General features: G+C 52.7%; 1 protein-coding gene across 1 annotated transcript in view; it reads left to right on the forward strand.

Moving 5' to 3' along the window:
• The first annotated feature begins 996 nt into the window (after positions 1-996).
• Positions 997-19,961, forward strand: part of LOC115204332 (neuronal migration protein doublecortin) — a 101,531-nt gene continuing 82,566 nt past the window's right edge. Inside the window, exons 1-2 of the mRNA XM_029769825.1 lie at positions 997-1,088; positions 15,597-16,020. Coding sequence (XP_029625685.1) covers positions 15,660-16,020 — 361 coding nt within the window. The 5' untranslated portion in view covers positions 997-1,088; positions 15,597-15,659. The remainder of the gene's footprint in view (positions 1,089-15,596; positions 16,021-19,961) is intronic.

Here is a 19,961-nt window from a genome sequence, read left to right on the forward strand (position 1 = left end):
TTTCCAACAATGCAGAGAGAAAAATAGAAAAATAATGAATGTGTAGCATTAGAAATAAATACACAATGAGTAAGGAAACTTGGCTATATACACAGGGTACCAGTACTGAGTAGATGTGCAGGGGTATGAGGTAATTGAGGTAGATATGTACGTATAGGTAGGGATAAAGTAACTAGGCAACATGATAGATAATAAGCAGTAGCAGCAGTGGTATGTGATGAGTCAAAATAGTTAGTGCAAAGTGGGTCAATGCAGATAGTCTGGGATGACTTTGTCTCAGTTCATTACACACAGGATTGTATGATTATAACTTAATACACACACACACACACACACACACACATATAAACACAGGTGCTCATAAACACTTCCACTTGCACTTGAAACACACACCACACACCAGGTGCCTGCCATATAAAGAGCCTCTTATCTGGAAGGACATCAGCACTTTAGAGCTGTCCTTTCTCCTGTCTCTCTGGCAGTGGTGTAGATAATGGGCTTTCACCTTCAGAAGACAAGACACACACACACACAAATACACACACATCCGTCAATGAATCAATCTACAATCCTGCTGTTTCAGCCTCTGGAAATATAACATGGATGTTGTGAAGAGCAGTTCAATCTGTTGGGAGGGGGTTATCAACACTACATTGCTTTACTATAGAAATAGTGGAAAGATCCTGTGGCATCATTTTCTCAAAACACAGGGATCAAATCAACACAGCAGGCAGATTTTTTCTCTCTCCAGATTTGTATTTCTAATTTCAATAGGCAGCATATACAGTGCATGGGTGTCTGAATGAATAAAAAAAACTATTCATCATGGCATAGTAGATTCCCGAAAGTTAAAAAAAAATCAGCTCTGAAAAGGTTTACATCATCCTTTTGTGAGAAATACCCCAAAATGCCGGTCCGTGCCATTGCCATGCTAGGGCGGGTTGGGCGCAGGTCGCCTCTAGGACCCAGCAGTGCAGCCGGTCAGGTAGGCTCAGCTCGTAGACTAGAGAGAGGCAGACAAAGGCAGAGAGCTCGTGCCGCTATCCTGCAGCATCCACACCCACCTCACTCCAAACGCTCCAGCGCGGGTGAGTACCCGATACTTTTTATATTTTGGTTAAACATAATTAAATGGCGAAAACAGATTATGTCAGTATTTAAATGATGTTTCTGACGGTGAGTTAAGTTGTTGTGTTCAGGAATATTGGACACTGTTAAAGGATTGGTTGAATTTTTGCCTATTTAGGCTGTCGGCTATATGAGCAGGTGATTATAGGTGTGCGCGTACCCGTTGGTACAACACTGTCATGGCTCATCTGTATGTACGGCGCCCACCGCTTTTCTCTGAGGTCATATGGACAAATGATCCGGTTTTTTTGTTACTGAAAGCTAGAGGGGCTACTGAAAAACTTTTGTTGTTATTTTTTTTCTATGACTTAAAACCAGCTCAGACTGGCTTAGTGTTACTAGATAAGACACAGATCTGCTGTGATGAGGATGTTTGGGGTGATTGGATGCAGGACGTTGACGGGCAGGTCAGAGTTGTTATCTGGGCGGCTGTAGCCTCACATCTCTGTCGTGTAGTTAGACATGTCACAGTCACACAATAGAACAGCTTTGCAGTCTGTCTGCTGCGCTGGGAGCAGGAATTAGTAGCCTGCCCTGGTTAGGTAAGCATGGTGAGAACATTGTATTATTTTACACATATTCATTTATTTGTGATATTCAGGGTTTGAATGACATATTATCTGTTGGGGTGCGTTATGAGTAGTGGTCTGGACCTTATGGGGATGGCCATTTTCCATACTCAGGGGCCCCTCCCGTAATTTGAGCCCTGATGATTGTAATGCACTGGGGTGAATCATTAGTCCAATAATACTATTATTTGTAGTTGTATCTGTGTGTGATGTAGCACTACAGTAGTAGTAGTGATGGGGGTGTCCCTGTGAGACAATGGGCTGTCCTGAGCGTAGACCATATATAGTCCTAAGTGACATCATAGGGAGAGGGTCAGTGATGAGGGGAGCAGATGGGCTCCCTGCCCCTGTCTGTCGGGAGGAGTACCACTACCCATAACCCATCCCTTCCTGGTCTGGGACCTACCCCCATCCCCATCTCAGGACCTGTCAGAAAAGCTCAGCCAGACTCAGCACCAGGGTGTGCGGGGGAGGGGAGGTCCCAGACACATTAAGGGTGGGGACAAAGTGGTCCTCTCTGTTTGTCTTTATGGAGGAGGACACATGTGTGATGGGGCTGTGAAGAGACAAAGGGAGGAGGACATATCAATCATAATCAGTATTTCGCCATTAAAAGCTGTGAGTTTCATGACCTTTGGCATTGGGGCGTTGCCAGTCTAACACAATCATTGTTTAAGCAGAAATGAGTTAACAAGCCCCTGTTAAGTCATGGAGCCTACATTTGGTTGCCATTACCCAGCAGTAGAGCCATGTGTGGGTATTGTATGTGGAGTGAGAGCGGGTGGTAGCAGGGGTGTGGAGGGGTTAGGCTGCATGTCTTTATCTGAAGCCATCGAGGTGTGGTCACTGGTCACAGCCACTAGGTGAGGATTTGACAGGAAGTGGCCAGGCTTTAATTTGTAAAGCTGCTTCAATCCTTGGCCCAGCCCAGGACTGGTCTGTCTGTCTGTCTGTCTGTCTGTCTGTCTGTCTGTCTGTCTGTCTGTCTGTCTGTCTGTCTGTCTGTCTGTCTGTCTGTCTGTCTGTCTGTCTGTCTGTCTGTCTGTCTGTCTGTCTGGCAGGCAGGCAGGCAGGCAGGCAGGCAGGCAGGCAGGCAGGCAGGCAGGCACAGATCAGAGCTTTAAATGTCACAGATAGCAGCCTCTAGTCTACACACCCTCACTAGCGGCAGGTTGATGTTTATTGGGACGAGTATTGTCCTGGAGGCAGAACTGAGCAATTTGCGCTAGATGGGCCAGCTGCAAAGCCTAAATTGGCTAAATTGTAAAAATTTACAAAAAACAAAAATGAGCTTTTTGTCTTAATTTAAAGTTACTGTTAGGCATTGTGGTTAGGGTTAAGTTTTAAAATCAAATGTTCTGACTTTGTGGCTGTACAAGCTAGTGACCACTCTGCAGAACTGCCTCCAGAACAAGATTCATGCCAAAAATGTTTATCTTGCCCACTAATTAATGGCCAAGATGGACTGAACATGTTGACATAACAATGTATGCCAAAGCCCATTTATTGCTAGTTAAAGCTGTTTTTCCAGTTCTTTAATGTGTGATGAAGCTTTGTGTGGCCATTAATCAAACTCCCCCACTGTGTTGATCAGCGGTCAGATAGAACCTGACCTCCCTCCTCACATGCGGGTCTGTGTGTTGGGTAGGGGCATGGTGAACAGCAGCTGTTACAGGGCTACCCTCTGGAGGTGACTGTTTATTTCAGTCCTACCGATAATCAAACTGACAAGCCCAGATCTAACACCTAGAAATCCAATAATTGTCCTGAGCACTGGGTTTATGTGCTGTTTAAAAGTAGATTTAACTACATGGTGCATTGAGGTGTATTATAAAGTTACCTTACAATGTAAGTCTCACTCTGTATAAAATTAATTACTGAGTCATTGATCATCTACATATGATGATTGATTGATCAATCAATGTTCACAAATAGTCTTAAGAATGTATTTGTGGAGTTGATTGTGCGTGATAATCTTGTGTATCAGAGAGGCAGCCGTTCTGGAAGAGTGTCAGTCAGTCTGTCACCAGTGAATCAGAGTTGGGATTCTACCTCTCTTTTCCTAAACACAGGCCTAGCTTTGCTACATTTCCCCAGAGAGCAGCACCCCCAGCCTCGTTCTAATACTAACACTGCATTAGGAATTTAGCAGACGAATCTAATTCTCGACAGGATATGAAAGTGCCCCAGGGGGCTCACAACAAGAACAGTATATTTTTGTGGGATGGGTTGGGGTGGATAGTTAAGGCCACTTGAAAAGGGCTTGTCATCAGGCAGAGGCATGTGATGTTAGTAGGAGGAGGGATGGAGGGATGGAGGGGGTCCTGTTATGTGTTTTGGTCTAGTCCAGGAAGGGGATGTGGTCTCTGTGGGACGGAGGTCAGACTGTCATAAATGACTCTCATTTATCACACATCATCTGCTCCTGCCTCCTGCAGCCACTACACCTCCTGCCCACTTCAACACAACACCCTACTGGCCCATATCCTGGGAGTCAGCTTGGGGGGGCCACAGTGACAAATGCTTTGTTTGTGAACAGTGGGCGTGAGCTTATTGACGAGTGGTTATTGATCAGAATTGTTTAGAAGAGGCATTTTGGGGCAATTGAGTGAGAGGGGCTATTGATGATGGTTGAACGATATAGGAAAAAGATAGGCCTGGAGCTAAACAGAGCACCCATATTGTCCCTAGAGTACTGATGTTGTTTTACTTGGTAGTTACTGTACTTTGATAGAAGTTGAAAGATAAAAAGATGGCATACCTTGTGACTTGCAGTGTAAAATACAAAGCCACTTGTTCCTGTTATCAGATGTCTTTTACAGAGAAGCTGTTCGCCTTGTAAGCATGGCTACAAATGCAGCCAGACAGCCCAGACTTGAGTGTCAGCCCATTCTAGGCAGGTGTAGATGAGGTTTGTCCCACTGCAGCTAACCTCATTCACAAGTCTTGTACAGTACAATATGGCTGCTGTGACTGTGCTCTAGCACGTGGATACTGCTGTAGTGCACTGAGTCTTTGTTCTGACATGGAGCAGCCAGCATTCAGCTCTACTGTGCGGTCATCATAACCTCACGTTTTCCATCTCATACAGAGGAATTCTATTCACTTTGATTAGATCACACAGAGATGGCTAATGACATTCATTAGAAAGGGGGCTTTCTGTGTCGTTGTAGCGAAGCAACCTGCCCCACGACTCTGACGTGTTTCTTTGTCTGCTCTGCAGTCGGCTAGTTCCACTCCTGAATGCTCGGAATGGAAACGTTCGTTGGACTGAACAGACAGACTGCCAGTCTGACCTGGGCAGGGCAGGACTCCCAGCATGTTCCAGGGCACAGCGTTTCAACGATGACCTTCACTGTGCCCTCTGTCCTCCTATGGCGGGGACATTGTTTGACTGGTGTGAGATGTGAGACATGGCAGAGAGGGTGACTGATGCTGGGATCCCATTCAGAGTGGCACAGTAATGAGTGCTCTCTGCCCGTTTAGTGGCTAATCTCCTCATTATTCCAAACTGTCTATTGCAAAGTTCCAGTCCGAACTGGGTAGCAGCAAACACGTCTCTGGCCAGCCAACCAACCAGCCAGTCAGCCAGCCAGTCAGTCAGTCAGCCAGCCAGCCAGCCAGCCAGCCAGCCAGCCAGTTAGTCAGCCAGCCAGCCAGTCCCTCCCACCATGCTTTCTTTTCTTCGGTCTTTTTGCGGAGGGGATAAAACGGTCTGTTTGCGTTTAAAAAGAGCAGATGTTAGTGGAGAGTTTTGGCAGGAGCGCGCTGTGCTCTCTACCCCTCGCAGCATCTACAGGCTTTACAGAGAGATCTGGACTGCCCAGAAAGAGACCATTCCTGCTAGGCTGCTCAGGCCTTTACACAAGCTATGTTATCTGCCAAAAGACACCAAATAGAAAACCATTTAAAAAATACATTGAATCATTTTTTTACCCTCAACCTTAGTCATGGTTCTTTCTTTCAGAGTCTTTGTATGCTATAAGGTTTTAGACCGGCTTCCTTTGCACATTGGATTATGTAAACTCGTGGGTGGATCACCCCATGTACCTTTCCCAGTGGTAGAGGATGAGTAACCACTGAAACGGGTGAATACACCCTCACACATGGTGCTCAGCACCACACATCGATGTAGTGACTGTGATACCATGGACTTTACATCAGTGACTGTGATACCATGGACTTTACATCAGTGACTGTGATACCATGGACTTTACATCAGTGACTGTGATACCATGGACTTTACATCTGTGACTGTGATACCATGGACTTTACATCAGTGACTAACGCTCCAAATGTTCAGCTCAGCTCTCTGGTCCAAGAGCCCTTTATGGGATGATGATTCTACAGTAGACCCTGCTCATAGCTCAGACCCCGAGGTGTGGGATGATGATTCTACAGTAGACCCTGCTCATAGCTCAGACCCCGAGGTGTGGGATGATGATTCTACAGTAGACCCTGCTCATAGCTCAGACCCGAGGTGTGGGATGATGATTCTACAGTAGACCCTGCTCATAGCTCAGACCCCGAGGTGTGGGATGATGATTCTACAGTAGACCCTGCTCATAGCTCAGACCCGAGGTGTGGGATGATGATTCTACAGTAGACCCTGCTCATAGCTCAGACCCCGAGGTGTGGGATGATGATTCTACAGTAGACCCTGCTCATAGCTCAGACCCTGAGGTGTGGGATGATGATTCTACAGTAGACCCTGCTCATAGCTCAGACCCCGAGGTGTGGGATGATGATTCTACAGTAGAACCTGCTCATAGCTCAGACCCCGAGGTGTGGGATGATGATTCTACAGTAGACCCTGCTCATAGCTCAGACCCGAGGTGTGGGATGATGATTCTACAGTAGACCCTGCTCATAGCTCAGACCCCGAGGTGTGGGATGATGATTCTACAGTAGACCCTGCTCATAGCTCAGACCCCGAGGTGTGGGATGATGATTCTACAGTAGACCCTGCTCATAGCTCAGACCCGAGGTGTGGGATGATGATTCTACAGTAGACCCTGCTCATAGCTCAGACCCCGAGGTGTGGGATGATGATTCTACAGTAGACCCTGCTCATAGCTCAGACCCGAGGTGTGGGATGATGATTCTACAGTAGACCCTGCTCATAGCTCAGACCCCGAGGTGTGGGATGATGATTCTACAGTAGACCCTGCTCATAGCTCAGACCCCGAGGTGTGGGATGATGATTCTACAGTAGACCCTGCTCATAGCTCAGACCCCGAGGTGTGGGATGATGATTCTACAGTAGACCCTGCTCATAGCTCAGACCCGAGGTGTGGGATGATGATTCTACAGTAGACCCTGCTCATAGCTCAGACCCCGAGGTGTGGGATGATGATTCTACAGTAGACCCTGCTCATAGCTCAGACCCCGAGGTGTGGGATGATGATTCTACAGTAGACCCTGCTCATAGCTCAGACCCCGAGGTGTGGGATGATGATTCTACAGTAGACCCTGCTCATAGCTCAGACCCCGAGGTGTGGGATGATGATTCTACAGTAGACCCTGCTCATAGCTCAGACCCGAGGTGTGGGATGATGATTCTACAGTAGACCCTGCTCATAGCTCAGACCCCGAGGTGTGGGATGATGATTCTACAGTAGACCCTGCTCATAGCTCAGACCCCGAGGTGTGGGATGATGATTCTACAGTAGACCCTGCTCATAGCTCAGACCCCGAGGTGTGGGATGATGATTCTACAGTAGACCCTGCTCATAGCTCAGACCCCGAGGTGTGGGATGATGAGTCTACAGTAGACCCTGCTCATAGCTCAGACCCGAGGTGTGGGATGATGATTCTACAGTAGACCCTGCTCATAGCTCAGACCCCGAGGTGTGGGATGATGATTCTACAGTAGACCCTGCTCATAGCTCAGACCCGAGGTGTGGGATGATGATTCTACAGTAGACCCTGCTCATAGCTCAGACCCCGAGGTGTGGGATGATGATTCTACAGTAGACCCTGCTCATAGCTCAGACCCCGAGGTGTGGGATGATGATTCTACAGTAGACCCTGCTCGTAGCTCAGACCCCGAGGTGTGGGATGATGATGCTACAGTAGACCCTGCTCATAGCTCAGACCCCGAGGTGTGGGATGATGATTCTACAGTAGACCCTGCTCATAGCTCAGACCCGAGGTGTGGGATGATGATTCTACAGTAGACCCTGCTCATAGCTCAGACCCCGAGGTGTGGGATGATGATTCTACAGTAGACCCTGCTCATAGCTCAGACCCCGAGGTGTGGGATGATGATTCTACAGTAGACCCTGCTCATAGCTCAGACCCCGAGGTGTGGGATGATGATTCTACAGTAGACCCTGCTCATAGCTCAGACCCCGAGGTGTGGGATGATGATTCTACAGTAGACCCTGCTCATAGCTCAGACCCCGAGGTGTGGGATGATCCTCTGATTCAGATGGTCCTGGCTTGTTTCTGACATAGCTGTTCTTTAAAATGACCCAGGTGGTGAAACATTTTTGTTAGCCTTTTCATGTAAGATATACAGTACTTGCAAATGCACATCCCAAAAATGTGTATATTGTCATGGTTGTAAGTCAATGGGGAACTGTACAGAGATCAGATACAGAAACCAGAATCACATTAAGCACATATTGCATGCTGGCATTTATTGTCATGAATCTTTACCTGGAGGCAGTTCTACAGAGTGGTCACTAGCTGTTACAGCCACAAAGTCAGAAAATCTGATTTTAAATACAACCCACACTGCTAACCCTAACCTTAAATGAAGACCAAAAAGCATTTTTTAAAATTTTTATTTAATTTTTACAATATAGACAATTTTCCAGCTGGCCCATCTAGCGGAAATCGCTCAGTTCTGCCTCCAGGACAAGACTCATGACAATCATTGTCAACCTGCGCACATATCCTGGAGCCAGAGGGAAAGTGTCTCGTTTCTCACCCTGGTCAGACCACAAACAGCAACACTCTCTGATGAGACATTTTTCTCCAAAATATCACACATCCACTTGGCCTTCTTAATAATAGTCCCTTCCTGGCCACTCCCTTCCCCTCTCTGAAGGACGCGGGCTGAATGTAGGGTAGATGACGTACAGACGTACAGGCAAAGCAACCTCCGCTCTACAGGAAACCTGAACTTCCCATTTAGTGCATACCATGTTTAGTATGTAGTGTATGTTCATAACTAATGGGTGAAGGGTTGTAATGCCTACATAGGACATGTACTACTGAGTATACAGCTGAGTGATTCTGTTCACCTGACGTTAAATATTGATCCCCTGTTCACTCGGGAACATGCTAAACGAGGCTTGTGTTTCTGTTGCTGCGCTGTCATGGCAGAACATTCTCCGGTTCCTTTCACACACACACACACACACAGAGAAGGGCTGAGGGTTAACACATCTGTGTCTGTCTGTGACTGGGTGGGCTAATCGATAGGGAGGGCTGGAATTGATTGGGCTGGCCTAGCCTCTCTTCATCTTGCAGAAACCAAACACCCTCTGGAGAGGCAGGGCATGGGGAGGCAGGGCATGGGGAGGCAGGGCATGGGGAGGCAGGGCATGGGGAGGCAGGGCATGGGGAGGCAGGGCATGGAGAGGCAGGGCATGGGGAGACAGGGCATGGAGAGGCAGGGCATGGGGAGGCAGGGCATGGGGAGGCAGGGCATGGGGAGGCAGGGCATGAAGAGACAGGGCATGAAGAGACAGGGCATGGAGAGGCAGGGCATGGAGAGGCAGGGCATGGAGAGACAGGGCATGGAGAGACAGGGCATGGAGAGACAGGGCATGGAGAGACAGGGCATGGAGAGACAGGGCATGGAGAGACAGGGCATGGGGAGACAGGGTATGGGGAGACAGGGAGAGACAGGGCATGGGGAGACAGTGCATGGAGAGGCAGGGCATGGGGAGACAGGGCATGGGGAGGCAGGGCATGGGGAGGCAGGGCATGAAGAGACAGGGCATGGTGAGGCAGGGCATGGGGAGGCAGGGCATGAAGAGACAGGGCATGGGGAGGCAGGGCATGAAGAGACAGGGCATGGGGAGGCAGGGCATGGAGAGGCAGGGCATGGAGAGGCAGGGCATGGAGAGACAGGGCATGGAGAGACAGGGCATGGGGAGACAGGGCATGGGGAGACAGGGCATGGGGAGACAGGGAGAGACAGGGCATGGGGAGACATGGTATGGGGAGACATGGTATGGGGAGACAGGGAGAGACAGGGCATGGGGAGACAGGGAGAGACAGGGTATGGGGAGACAGGGTATGGGGAGACAGGGTATGGGGAGACAGGGAGAGACAGGGCATGGGGAGACAGGGAGAGACAGGGCATGGGGAGACAGGGAGAGACAGGGTATGGGGAGACATGGGGAGACGGGGTATGGGGAGACATGGTATGTATGGGCAGACATGGGGAGACATGGGGAGACATGGGTATAGGGAGACAGGGTATGTATGGGCAGACATGGGAGACATGGTATGGGGAGACATGGTATGGGGAGACAGGGCATGGGGAGACATGGTATGGAGAGACAGGGCATGGGGAGACAGGGCATGGGGAGACAGGGCATGGGGAGACAGGGCATGGGGAGACAGGGCATGGAGAGACAGGGCATGGAGAGACAGGGCATGGGGAGACATGGAGACAGGGCATGGGGAGACAGGGTATGGGGAGACAGGGGGAGACAGGGTAGGGGGAGACAGGGTAGGGGGAGACAGGGGGAGACAGGGTAGGGGGAGACAGGGTATGGGGAGACAGGGGGCGACAGAGCATGGGGAGACAGGGCATGGGGAGACAGGGGGAGACAGGGTAGGGGGAGACAGGGCATGGGGAGACGGGGAGACAGGGTATGGGGAGACAGGGTATGGGGAGACAGGGCATGGGGAGACAGGGAGAGACAGGGCATGGGGAGACATGGCATGGGGAGACAGGGTATGGGGAGACACGGGGAGACAGGGCATGGGGAGACAGGGCATGGGGAGACGGTATGGGAAGACATGGGGAGACGGGGGGAGACAGGGCATGGGGAGACAGGGTATGGGGAGACATGGGGAGACAGGGCATGGGGAGACAGGGCATGGGGAGACAGGGTATGGGGAGACATGGTATAGGGAGACATGGGGAGACAGGGCAGGGGGAGACAGGGGGAGACAGGGCAGGGAGAGACAGGGTATGGGGAGACAGGGGGAGACAGGGCAGGGGGAGACAGGGCAGGGGGAGACATGGGGAGACAGGGCAGGGGGAGACAGGGCATGGGGAGACAGGGGGCGACAGAGCATGGGGAGACAGGGCATGGGGAGACAGGGAGAGACAGGGCATGGGGAGACAGGGGGAGACAGGGTATGGGGAGACAGGGTATGGGGAGACAGGGGGAGACAGGGTATGGGGAGACAGGGCATGGGGAGATATGGAGACAGGGTATGGGGAGACATGGAGACAGGGTATGGGGAGACAGGGCATGGGGAGAGGGAGAGACAGGGCATGGGGAGACATGGCATGGGGAGACAGGGTATGGGGAGACATGGGGAGACAGGGCATGGGGAGACAGGGCATGGGGAGACGGTATGGGAAGACATGGGGAGACAGGGGGAGACAGGGCATGGGGAGACATGGTATAGGGAGACATGGGGAGACAGGGCATGGGGAGACAGGGTATGGGGAGACATGGGGAGACAGGGTATGGGGAGACAGGGCATGGGGAGACATGGAGACAGGGCATGGGGAGACAGGGCATGGGGAGACGGGGTATGGGGAGACAGGGAGAGACAGGGTATGGGGAGACATGGGGAGACAGGGCATGGGGAGACAGGGTATGGGAAGACATGGGGAGAGAGGGTATGGGGAGACAGGGGGAGACAGGGCATGGGGAGACAGGGTATGGGGAGACATGGTATAGGGAGACATGGGGAGACAGGGCAGGGGAGACAGGGGGAGACAGGGCAGGGGGAGACAGGGTATGGGGAGACAGAGCATGGGGAGACAGGGTATGGGGAGACATGGTATAGGGAGACATGGGGAGACAGGGCAGGGGGAGACGGGGAGACAGGGCAGGGGGAGACAGGGTATGGGGAGACAGGGGGAGACAGGGCAGGGGGAGACAGGACAGGGGGAGACATGGGGAGACATGGGGAGACAGGGCAGGGGGAGACAGGGGGAGACAGCGCATGGGGAGACATGGGGAGACATGGGTATGGGGAGACATGGGTATGGGGAGACATGGGTATGGGGAGACAGGGCATGGGGAGACATGGTATGGGGAGACATGGGGAGACAGGGTATGGGGAGACATGGTATGGGGAGACATGGGGAGACAGGGTATGGGGAGACAGGGTATGGGGAGACATGGTATGGGGAGACAGGGTATGGGTAGACATGGTATGGAGAGACATGGGGAGACATGGTATGGGGAGACATGGGGAGACAGGGTATGGGGAGACATGGGGAGACAGGGTATGGGGAGACATGGTATAGGGAGACATGGGGAGACAGGGCAGGGGGAGACAGGGGGAGACAGGGCAGGGGGAGACAGGGCAGGGGGAGAAAGGACAGGGGGAGACAGGGCAGGGGGAGACAGGGCAGGGGAGACAGGGGGAGACAGGGCATGGGGAGACAGGGCAGGGGGAGACAGGGCAGGGGGAGAAAGGACAGGGGGAGACAGGGCAGGGGGAGACAGGGGGAGACAGGGCAGGGGAGACAGGGGGAGACAGGGCATGGGGAGACATGGGGAGACATGGGTATGGGGAGACATGGGTATGGGGAGACAGGGCATGGGGAGACATGGTATGGGGAGACATGGTATGGGGAGACATGGGGAGACAGGGTATGGGGAGACATGGTATGGGGAGACATGGTATGGGGAGACATGGGGAGACATGGTATGGGGAGACATGGGGAGACAGGGTATGGGGAGACATGGGGAGACAGGGTATGGGGAGACATGGTATGGGGAGACATGGTATGGGGAGACATGGGGAGACAGGGTATGGGGAGACATGGTATATGGGGACATGGGGAGACAGGGCAGGGGGAGACAGGGCAGGGGGAGACAGGGTATGGGGAGACAGGGTATGGGGAGACATGGTATAGGGAGACATGGGGAGACAGGGCAGGGGGAGACAGGGCAGGGGGAGACAGGGCAGGAGGAGACAGGACAGGGGGAGACATGGGGAGACAGGGCAGGGGGAGACAGGGCAGGGGGAGAAAGGACAGGGGGAGACAGGGCAGGGGGAGACAGGGGGAGACAGGGCAGGGGAGACAGGGCATGGGGAGACATGGGGAGACATGGGTATGGGGAGACATGGGTATGGGGAGACAGGGCATGGGGAGACATGGTATGGGGAGACATGGTATGGGGAGACATGGTATGGGGAGACATGGGGAGACAGGGTATGGGGAGACATGGTATGGGGAGACATGGGGAGACAGGGTATGGGGAGACATGGGGAGACAGGGTATGGGGAGACATGGTATGGGGAGACATGGTATGGGGAGACATGGTATGGGGAGACATGGGGAGACAGGGTATGGGGAGACATGGGTATGGGGAGACAGGGCATGGGGAGACATGGTATGGGGAGACATGGTATGGGGAGACATGGGGAGACAGGGTATGGGGAGACATGGTATGGGGAGACATGGTATGGGGAGACATGGGGAGACATGGTATGGGGGAGACATGGGGAGACAGGGTATGGGGAGACAGGGGAGACAGGGTATGGGGAGACATGGTATGGGGAGACATGGTATGGGGAGACATGGGGAGACAGGGTATGGGGAGACATGGTATATGGGGACATGGGGAGACAGGGCAGGGGGAGACAGGGCAGGGGGAGACAGGGTATGGGGAGACAGGGTATGGGGAGACATGGTATAGGGAGACATGGGGAGACAGGGCAGGGGGAGACAGGGCAGGGGGAGACAGGGCAGGAGGAGACAGGACAGGGGGAGACATGGGGAGACAGGGCAGGGGGAGACAGGGCAGGGGGAGAAAGGACAGGGGGAGACAGGGCAGGGGGAGACAGGGGGAGACAGGGCAGGGGAGACAGGGCATGGGGAGACATGGGGAGACATGGGTATGGGGAGACATGGGTATGGGGAGACAGGGCATGGGGAGACATGGTATGGGGAGACATGGTATGGGGAGACATGGTATGGGGAGACATGGGGAGACAGGGTATGGGGAGACATGGTATGGGGAGACATGGGAGACAGGGTATGGGGAGACATGGGGAGACAGGGTATGGGGAGACATGGTATGGGGAGACATGGTATGGGGAGACATGGTATGGGGAGACATGGGGAGACAGGGTATGGGGAGACATGGTATATGGGGACATGGGGAGACAGGGCAGGGGAGACAGGGCAGGGGGAGACAGGGTATGGGGAGACAGGGTATGGGGAGACATGGTATAGGGAGACATGGGGAGACAGGGCAGGGGGAGACAGGGCAGGGGGAGACAGGGTATGGGGAGACAGGGGGAGACAGGGCAGGGGGAGACAGGGCAGGGGGAGACATGGGGAGACATGGGGAGACATGGGGAGACAGGGCAGGGGAGAAAGGACAGGGGGAGACAGGGCAGGGGGAGACATGGGGAGACATGGGGAGACAGGGCAGGGGGAGACATGGGTATGGGGAGACATGGGTATGGGGAGACATGGGTATGGGGAGACATGGGTATGGGGAGACATGGTATGTTTAGACATGGTATGGGAAGACATGGGGAGACAGGGTATGGGGAGACATGGTATGGGGAGACATGGGGAGACATGGTATGGGGAGACATGGGGAGACAGGGTATGGGGAGACATGGTATGGGGATACATGGGGAGACATGGTATGGGGAGACATGGTATGGGGAGACATGGTATAGCGAGACATGGGGAGACAGGGCATGGGGAGACAGGGTATGGGGAGACATGGGGAGACAGGGTATGGGAAGACATGTTATGGGGAGACATGGTATGGGGAGACATGGGGAGACAGGGTATAGGGAGACAGGGTATGGGGAGAAATGGTATGGGGAGACATGGCATGGGGAGACTGGTATGGGGAGACAGGGTATGGGGAGACAGGGTATGGGGAGACACGGTATGGGGAGACAGGGTATGGGGAGACATGGGGAGACAGGGAGAGACAGGGTATGGGGAGACAGGGTATGGGGAGACATGGTATGGGGAGACAGGGTATGGGGAGACAGGGTATGGGGAGACATGGGGAGACAGGGAGAGACAGGGCATGGGGAGACAGGGTATGGGGAGATATGGTATGGGGAGACAGGGAGAGACAGGGCATGGGGAGACAGGACATGGGAGACATGGAGAGACAGGACATGGATTGACTGGGCATGGGAGGCATGGAGAGACAGGGCATGGGAGGCATGGAGAGCCAGGACATGGGAGGCATGGAGAGACAGGACATGGAGTGACTGGGCATGGGAGGCATGGAGAGCCAGGACATGGGAGGCATGGAGAGCCAGGACATGGGAGGCATGGAGAGCCAGGACATGGGAGGCATGGAGAGACAGGACATGGGAGGCATGGAGAGACAGGACATGGGGGAGCAGGGCATGGGAGGCATGGAGAGACAAGGCATGGGGGAGCAATCATGGGGGAGCTGAGCATGGGAGGCATGGCTTAGTTTCCTGCATGTGAACCCCAGCACAGCTGTGGTGCATGGTACACTACTGTATTAGAGGGATAGAGATGGAAAGGGATACCCATTGCAGGGGAATTTCACAGTAGCTAGATGGTGGAATGTTGAGGGATTCATTTTCCACTTTGGTACTCTGTTATTGAATAGCCCTTTTTAGATGTTCATGCCTTAACTAAAATATCTCTACCAAGTGTCCTTAGTTTTATACTGTATGATCATCAGTATAACTCATAGTGTTATGTTTTTCCAATGCCAGACTTCCCAGAGCTCACCACAACCAGCACCTCTCTACCACGGACCTTCCCTGACATCTGTCACCATGGAGCTGGACTTCGGCCATTTTGACGAGCGCGACAAGCCCCGTACCCCACGGGGTGGGCGCATGAACGGGCTGCCTAGCCCTACCCACAGCGCCCACTGCAGCTTCTACCGCACGCGCACCCTGCAGGCCCTCACCAACGAGAAGAAGGCCAAGAAGGTGAGGTTCTACCGCAACGGAGACCGCTACTTCAAGGGAATCGTGTACGCCGTGGCTGTGGAACGCTTCCGCACCTTCGACGCCCTGCTGGCCGACCTGACGCGCTCCCTCTCCGACCACATCAACCTGCCTCAGGGGGTCCGCTTCATCTTCTCCATCGACGGAACGCGCAAGATCACCACCATGGACGAGCTGGAGGAAGGTGAGCTCACAGGGGTTGGGTGGTAGGGAGTGGGGGTCATGGTAGAGGAAGGTGAGCTCACAGGGGTTGGGTGGTAGGGAGTGGGGGTCATTATGGAGGAAGGTGAGCTCACAGGGGTTGGGTGGTAGGGAGTGGGGGTCATTATAGAGGAAGGTGAGCTCACAGGGGTTGGGTGGTAGGGAGTGGGGGTCATTATGGAGGAAGGTGAGCTCACAGGGGTTGGGTGGTAAGGAGTGGGGGTCATTATAGAGGAAGGTGAGCTCACAGGGGTTGGGTGGTAGGGAGTGGGGGTCATGGTAGAGGAAGGTGAGCTCACAGGGGTTGGGTGGTAGGGAGTGGGGGTCATTATAGAGGAAAGTGAGCTCACAGGGGTTGGGTGGTAGGGAGTGGGGGTCATTGTGGAGGAAGGTGAGCTCACAGGGGTTGGGTGGTAGGGAGTGGGGGTCATTATGGAGGAAGGTGAGCTCACAGGGGTTGGGTGGTAGGGAGTGGGGGTCATTATGGAGGAAGGTGAGCTCACAGGGTTTGGGTGGTAGGGAGTGGGGGTCATTGTGGAGGAAGGTGAGCTCACAGGGTTTGGGTGGTAGGGAGTGGGGGTCATTATAGAGGAAAGTGAGCTCACAGGGGTTGGGTGGTAGGGAGTGGGGGTCATGGTAGAGGAAGGTGAGCTCACAGGGGTTGGGTGGTAGGGAGTGGGGGTCATTATAGAGGAAAGTGAGCTCACAGGGGTTGGGTGGTAGGGAGTGGGGGTCATGGTAGAGGAAGGTGAGCTCACAGGGGTTGGGTGGTAGGGAGTGGGGGTCATTATAGAGGAAGGTGAGCTCACAGGGGTTGGGTGGTAGGGAGTGGGGGGTCATTGTGGAGGAAGGTGAGCTTACAGGGTTTGGGTGGTAAGGAGTGGGGGTCATTATGGAGGAAGGTGAGCTCACAGGGGTTGGGTGGTAGGGAGTGGGGGTCATTGTGGAGGAAGGTGAGCTCACAGGGTTTGGGTGGTAGGGAGTGGGGGTCATTGTGGAGGAAGGTGAGCTCACAGGGGTTGGGTGGTAAGGAGTGGGGGTCATTATAGAGGAAGGTGAGCTCACAGGGGTTGGGTGGTAGGGAGTGGGGGTCATTGTGGAGGAAGGTGAGCTCACAGGGTTTGGGTGGTAGGGAGTGGGGGTCATTATGGAGGAAGGTGAGCTCACAGGGTTTGGGTGGTAGGGAGTGGGGGTCATTGTGGAGGAAGGTGAGCTCACAGGGGTTGGGTGGTAGGGAGTTGGGGTCATTATGGAGGAAGGTGAGCTCACAGGGTTTGGGTGGTAGGGAGTGGGGGTCATTGTGGAGGAAGGTGAGCTCACAGGGGTTGGGTGGTAAGGAGTGGGGGTCATTATAGAGGAAGGTGAGCTCACAGGGGTTGGGTGGTAGGGAGTGGGGGTCATTGTGGAGGAAGGTGAGCTCACAGGGGTTGGGTGGTAGGGAGTGGGGGTCATTATGAAGGAAGGTGAGCTCACAGGGGTTGGGTGGTAGTGAGTGGGGGTCATTATGAAGGAAGGTGAGCTCACAGGGGTTGGGTGGTAGGGAGTGGGGGTCATTATGGAGGAAGGTGAGCTCACGGCGGTTGGGTGGTAGGGAGTGGGGGTCATTGTGGAGGAAGGTGAGCTCACGGCGGTTGGGTGGTAGGGAGTAGGGCTGTAGGCTATGTCATAACATTTTGCCAACCGGTAATTGTCATGCAAAAGACTGCCGGTTTCACGGTAATTGACGTTAATTAACATAAACATGTTTAGCATCTCCAGGCCTCCACACAAGCTGTATTTAAGATGCTGATACGCAACATTGGGAACAGCTACATTTAAAAAGTGTCATCAATCAATTTCATTTACACCATCACAACAAATCCACTATCTATGTTAGGCAGGTCTAAAGAAACATGATGATATGAAGAAAATGTATTTCAGAAGAACAGAATATGAGTTGGCCTACTGTATGTTTTCTGGCTATGCTCCATGTCATAGACCTGGCTATGCTCCATGTCATAGACCTGGCTATGCTCCATGCCATAGACCTGGCTATGCTCCACCTGGCTATGCTCCATGTCATAGACCTGGCTATGCTCCATGTCATAGACCTGGCTATGCTCCCTGCCATAGACCTGGCTATGCTCCATGTCATAGACCTGGCTATGCTCCATGTCATAGACCTGGCTATCCTCCATGTCATAGACCTGGCTATGCTCCATGTCATAGACCTGGCTATGCTCCATGCCATAGACCTGGCTATGCTCCCTGCCATAGACCTGGCTATGCTCCATGTCATAGACCTGGCTATGCTCCATGCCATAGACCTGGCTATGCTCCCTGCCATAGACCTGGCTATGCTCCCTGCCATAGACCTGGCTATGCTCCCTGCCATAGACCTGGCTATGCTCCATGTCGTAGACCTGGCTATGCTCCATGCCGTAGACCTGGCTATGCTCCCTGCCGTAGACCTGGCTATGCTCCCTGCCGTAGACCTGGCTATGCTCCATGCCGTAGACCTGGCTATGCTCCATGTCGTAGACCTGGCTATGCTCCATGTCGTAGACCTGGCTATGCTCCATGTCGTAGACCTGGCTATGCTCCATGTCGTAGACCTGGCTATGCTCCATGCCGTAGACCTGGCTATGCTCCATGTCGTAGACCTGGCTATGCTCCCTGCCGTATACCTGGCTATGCTCCCTGCCGTAGACCTGGCTATGCTCCCTGCCGTAGACCTGGCTATGCTCCCTGCCGTAGACCTGGCTATGCTCCATGTCGTAGACCTGGCTATGCTCCCTGCCGTAGACCTGGCTATGCTCCATGTCGTAGACCTGGCTATGCTCCCTGCCGTAGACCTGGCTATGCTCCATGTCGTAGACCTGGCTATGCTCCATGCCGTAGACCTGGCTATGCTCCATGCCATAGACCTGGCTATGCTCCATGCCATAGACCTGGCTATGCTCCATGTCATAGACCTGGCTATGCTCCCTGCCATAGACCTGGCTATGCTCCATGTCATAGACCTGGCTATGCTCCATGCCATAGGCTGTAGGCTTGTTCATTTATCCGACAAGATATGTTTATGTCCAATGCCATTATTTTATATTATATGATTTTATAGTAAGAAGAATAGAATTGAACTTAACTGAATGAAATAGAAGTTATATTTTTCCCATTCTGGCGCGAGTGCAAATATGAAGTGGATATGTGGAGCGTAAAAGTGATCATTTGAAACAGGTCCTATATGCTTGATTTTTGAGTTATTTGGCAACTTTAGTTGTGAATGATAGAAACCTTAGAATATCTTACAAATCAAAATGTATATGGGCTGCATGACGGGACTATAGGCTATTGATGATTTGAGAAAGTCGCAAAGAAATGCTTGCTCTCTGTTCCTTGCCTCAGGCTGCACATGCTGTGTCCCCTCTCATCAAGTGATCATATTTTCACCCATCAGACTATTCTCTCGTCTTTACTAATATGTAACATTTGTTTTGATTTAGAATGGCCCATTTATCAAATGGGCAAGAACAGGAGCAAGACAAGAAATATGTCTGGAATAGCAAATGGAGTCCACATTCCCGCCAGTATGGTTTTAAGTCATGTCGAGTAGGCTACTCGGGTATTTAAGTCATGTCGAGTAGGCTACTCGGGTTTTTAAGTCATGTCGAGTAGGCTACTCGGGTTTTTAAGTCATGTCGAGTAGGCTACTCGGGTATTTAAGTCATGTCGAGTAGGCTACTCGGGTTTTTAAGTCATGTCGAGTAGGCTACTCGGGTATTTAAGTCATGTCGAGTAGGCTACTCGGGTTTTTAAGTCATGTCGAGTAGGCTACTCGGGTATTTTCGCTGCAGGACAGGTGATATTCCGCCCAAACTCTGTATGCCATGGGCTCTCCAACCCTGTTCCTGCAGCTACCCAGTGCTTCATTTGGGAAACCAAGTG

Source organism: Salmo trutta, chromosome 12, assembly GCF_901001165.1.
Source record: "Salmo trutta chromosome 12, fSalTru1.1, whole genome shotgun sequence".
Classification (NCBI taxonomy): domain Eukaryota; kingdom Metazoa; phylum Chordata; class Actinopteri; order Salmoniformes; family Salmonidae; genus Salmo; species Salmo trutta.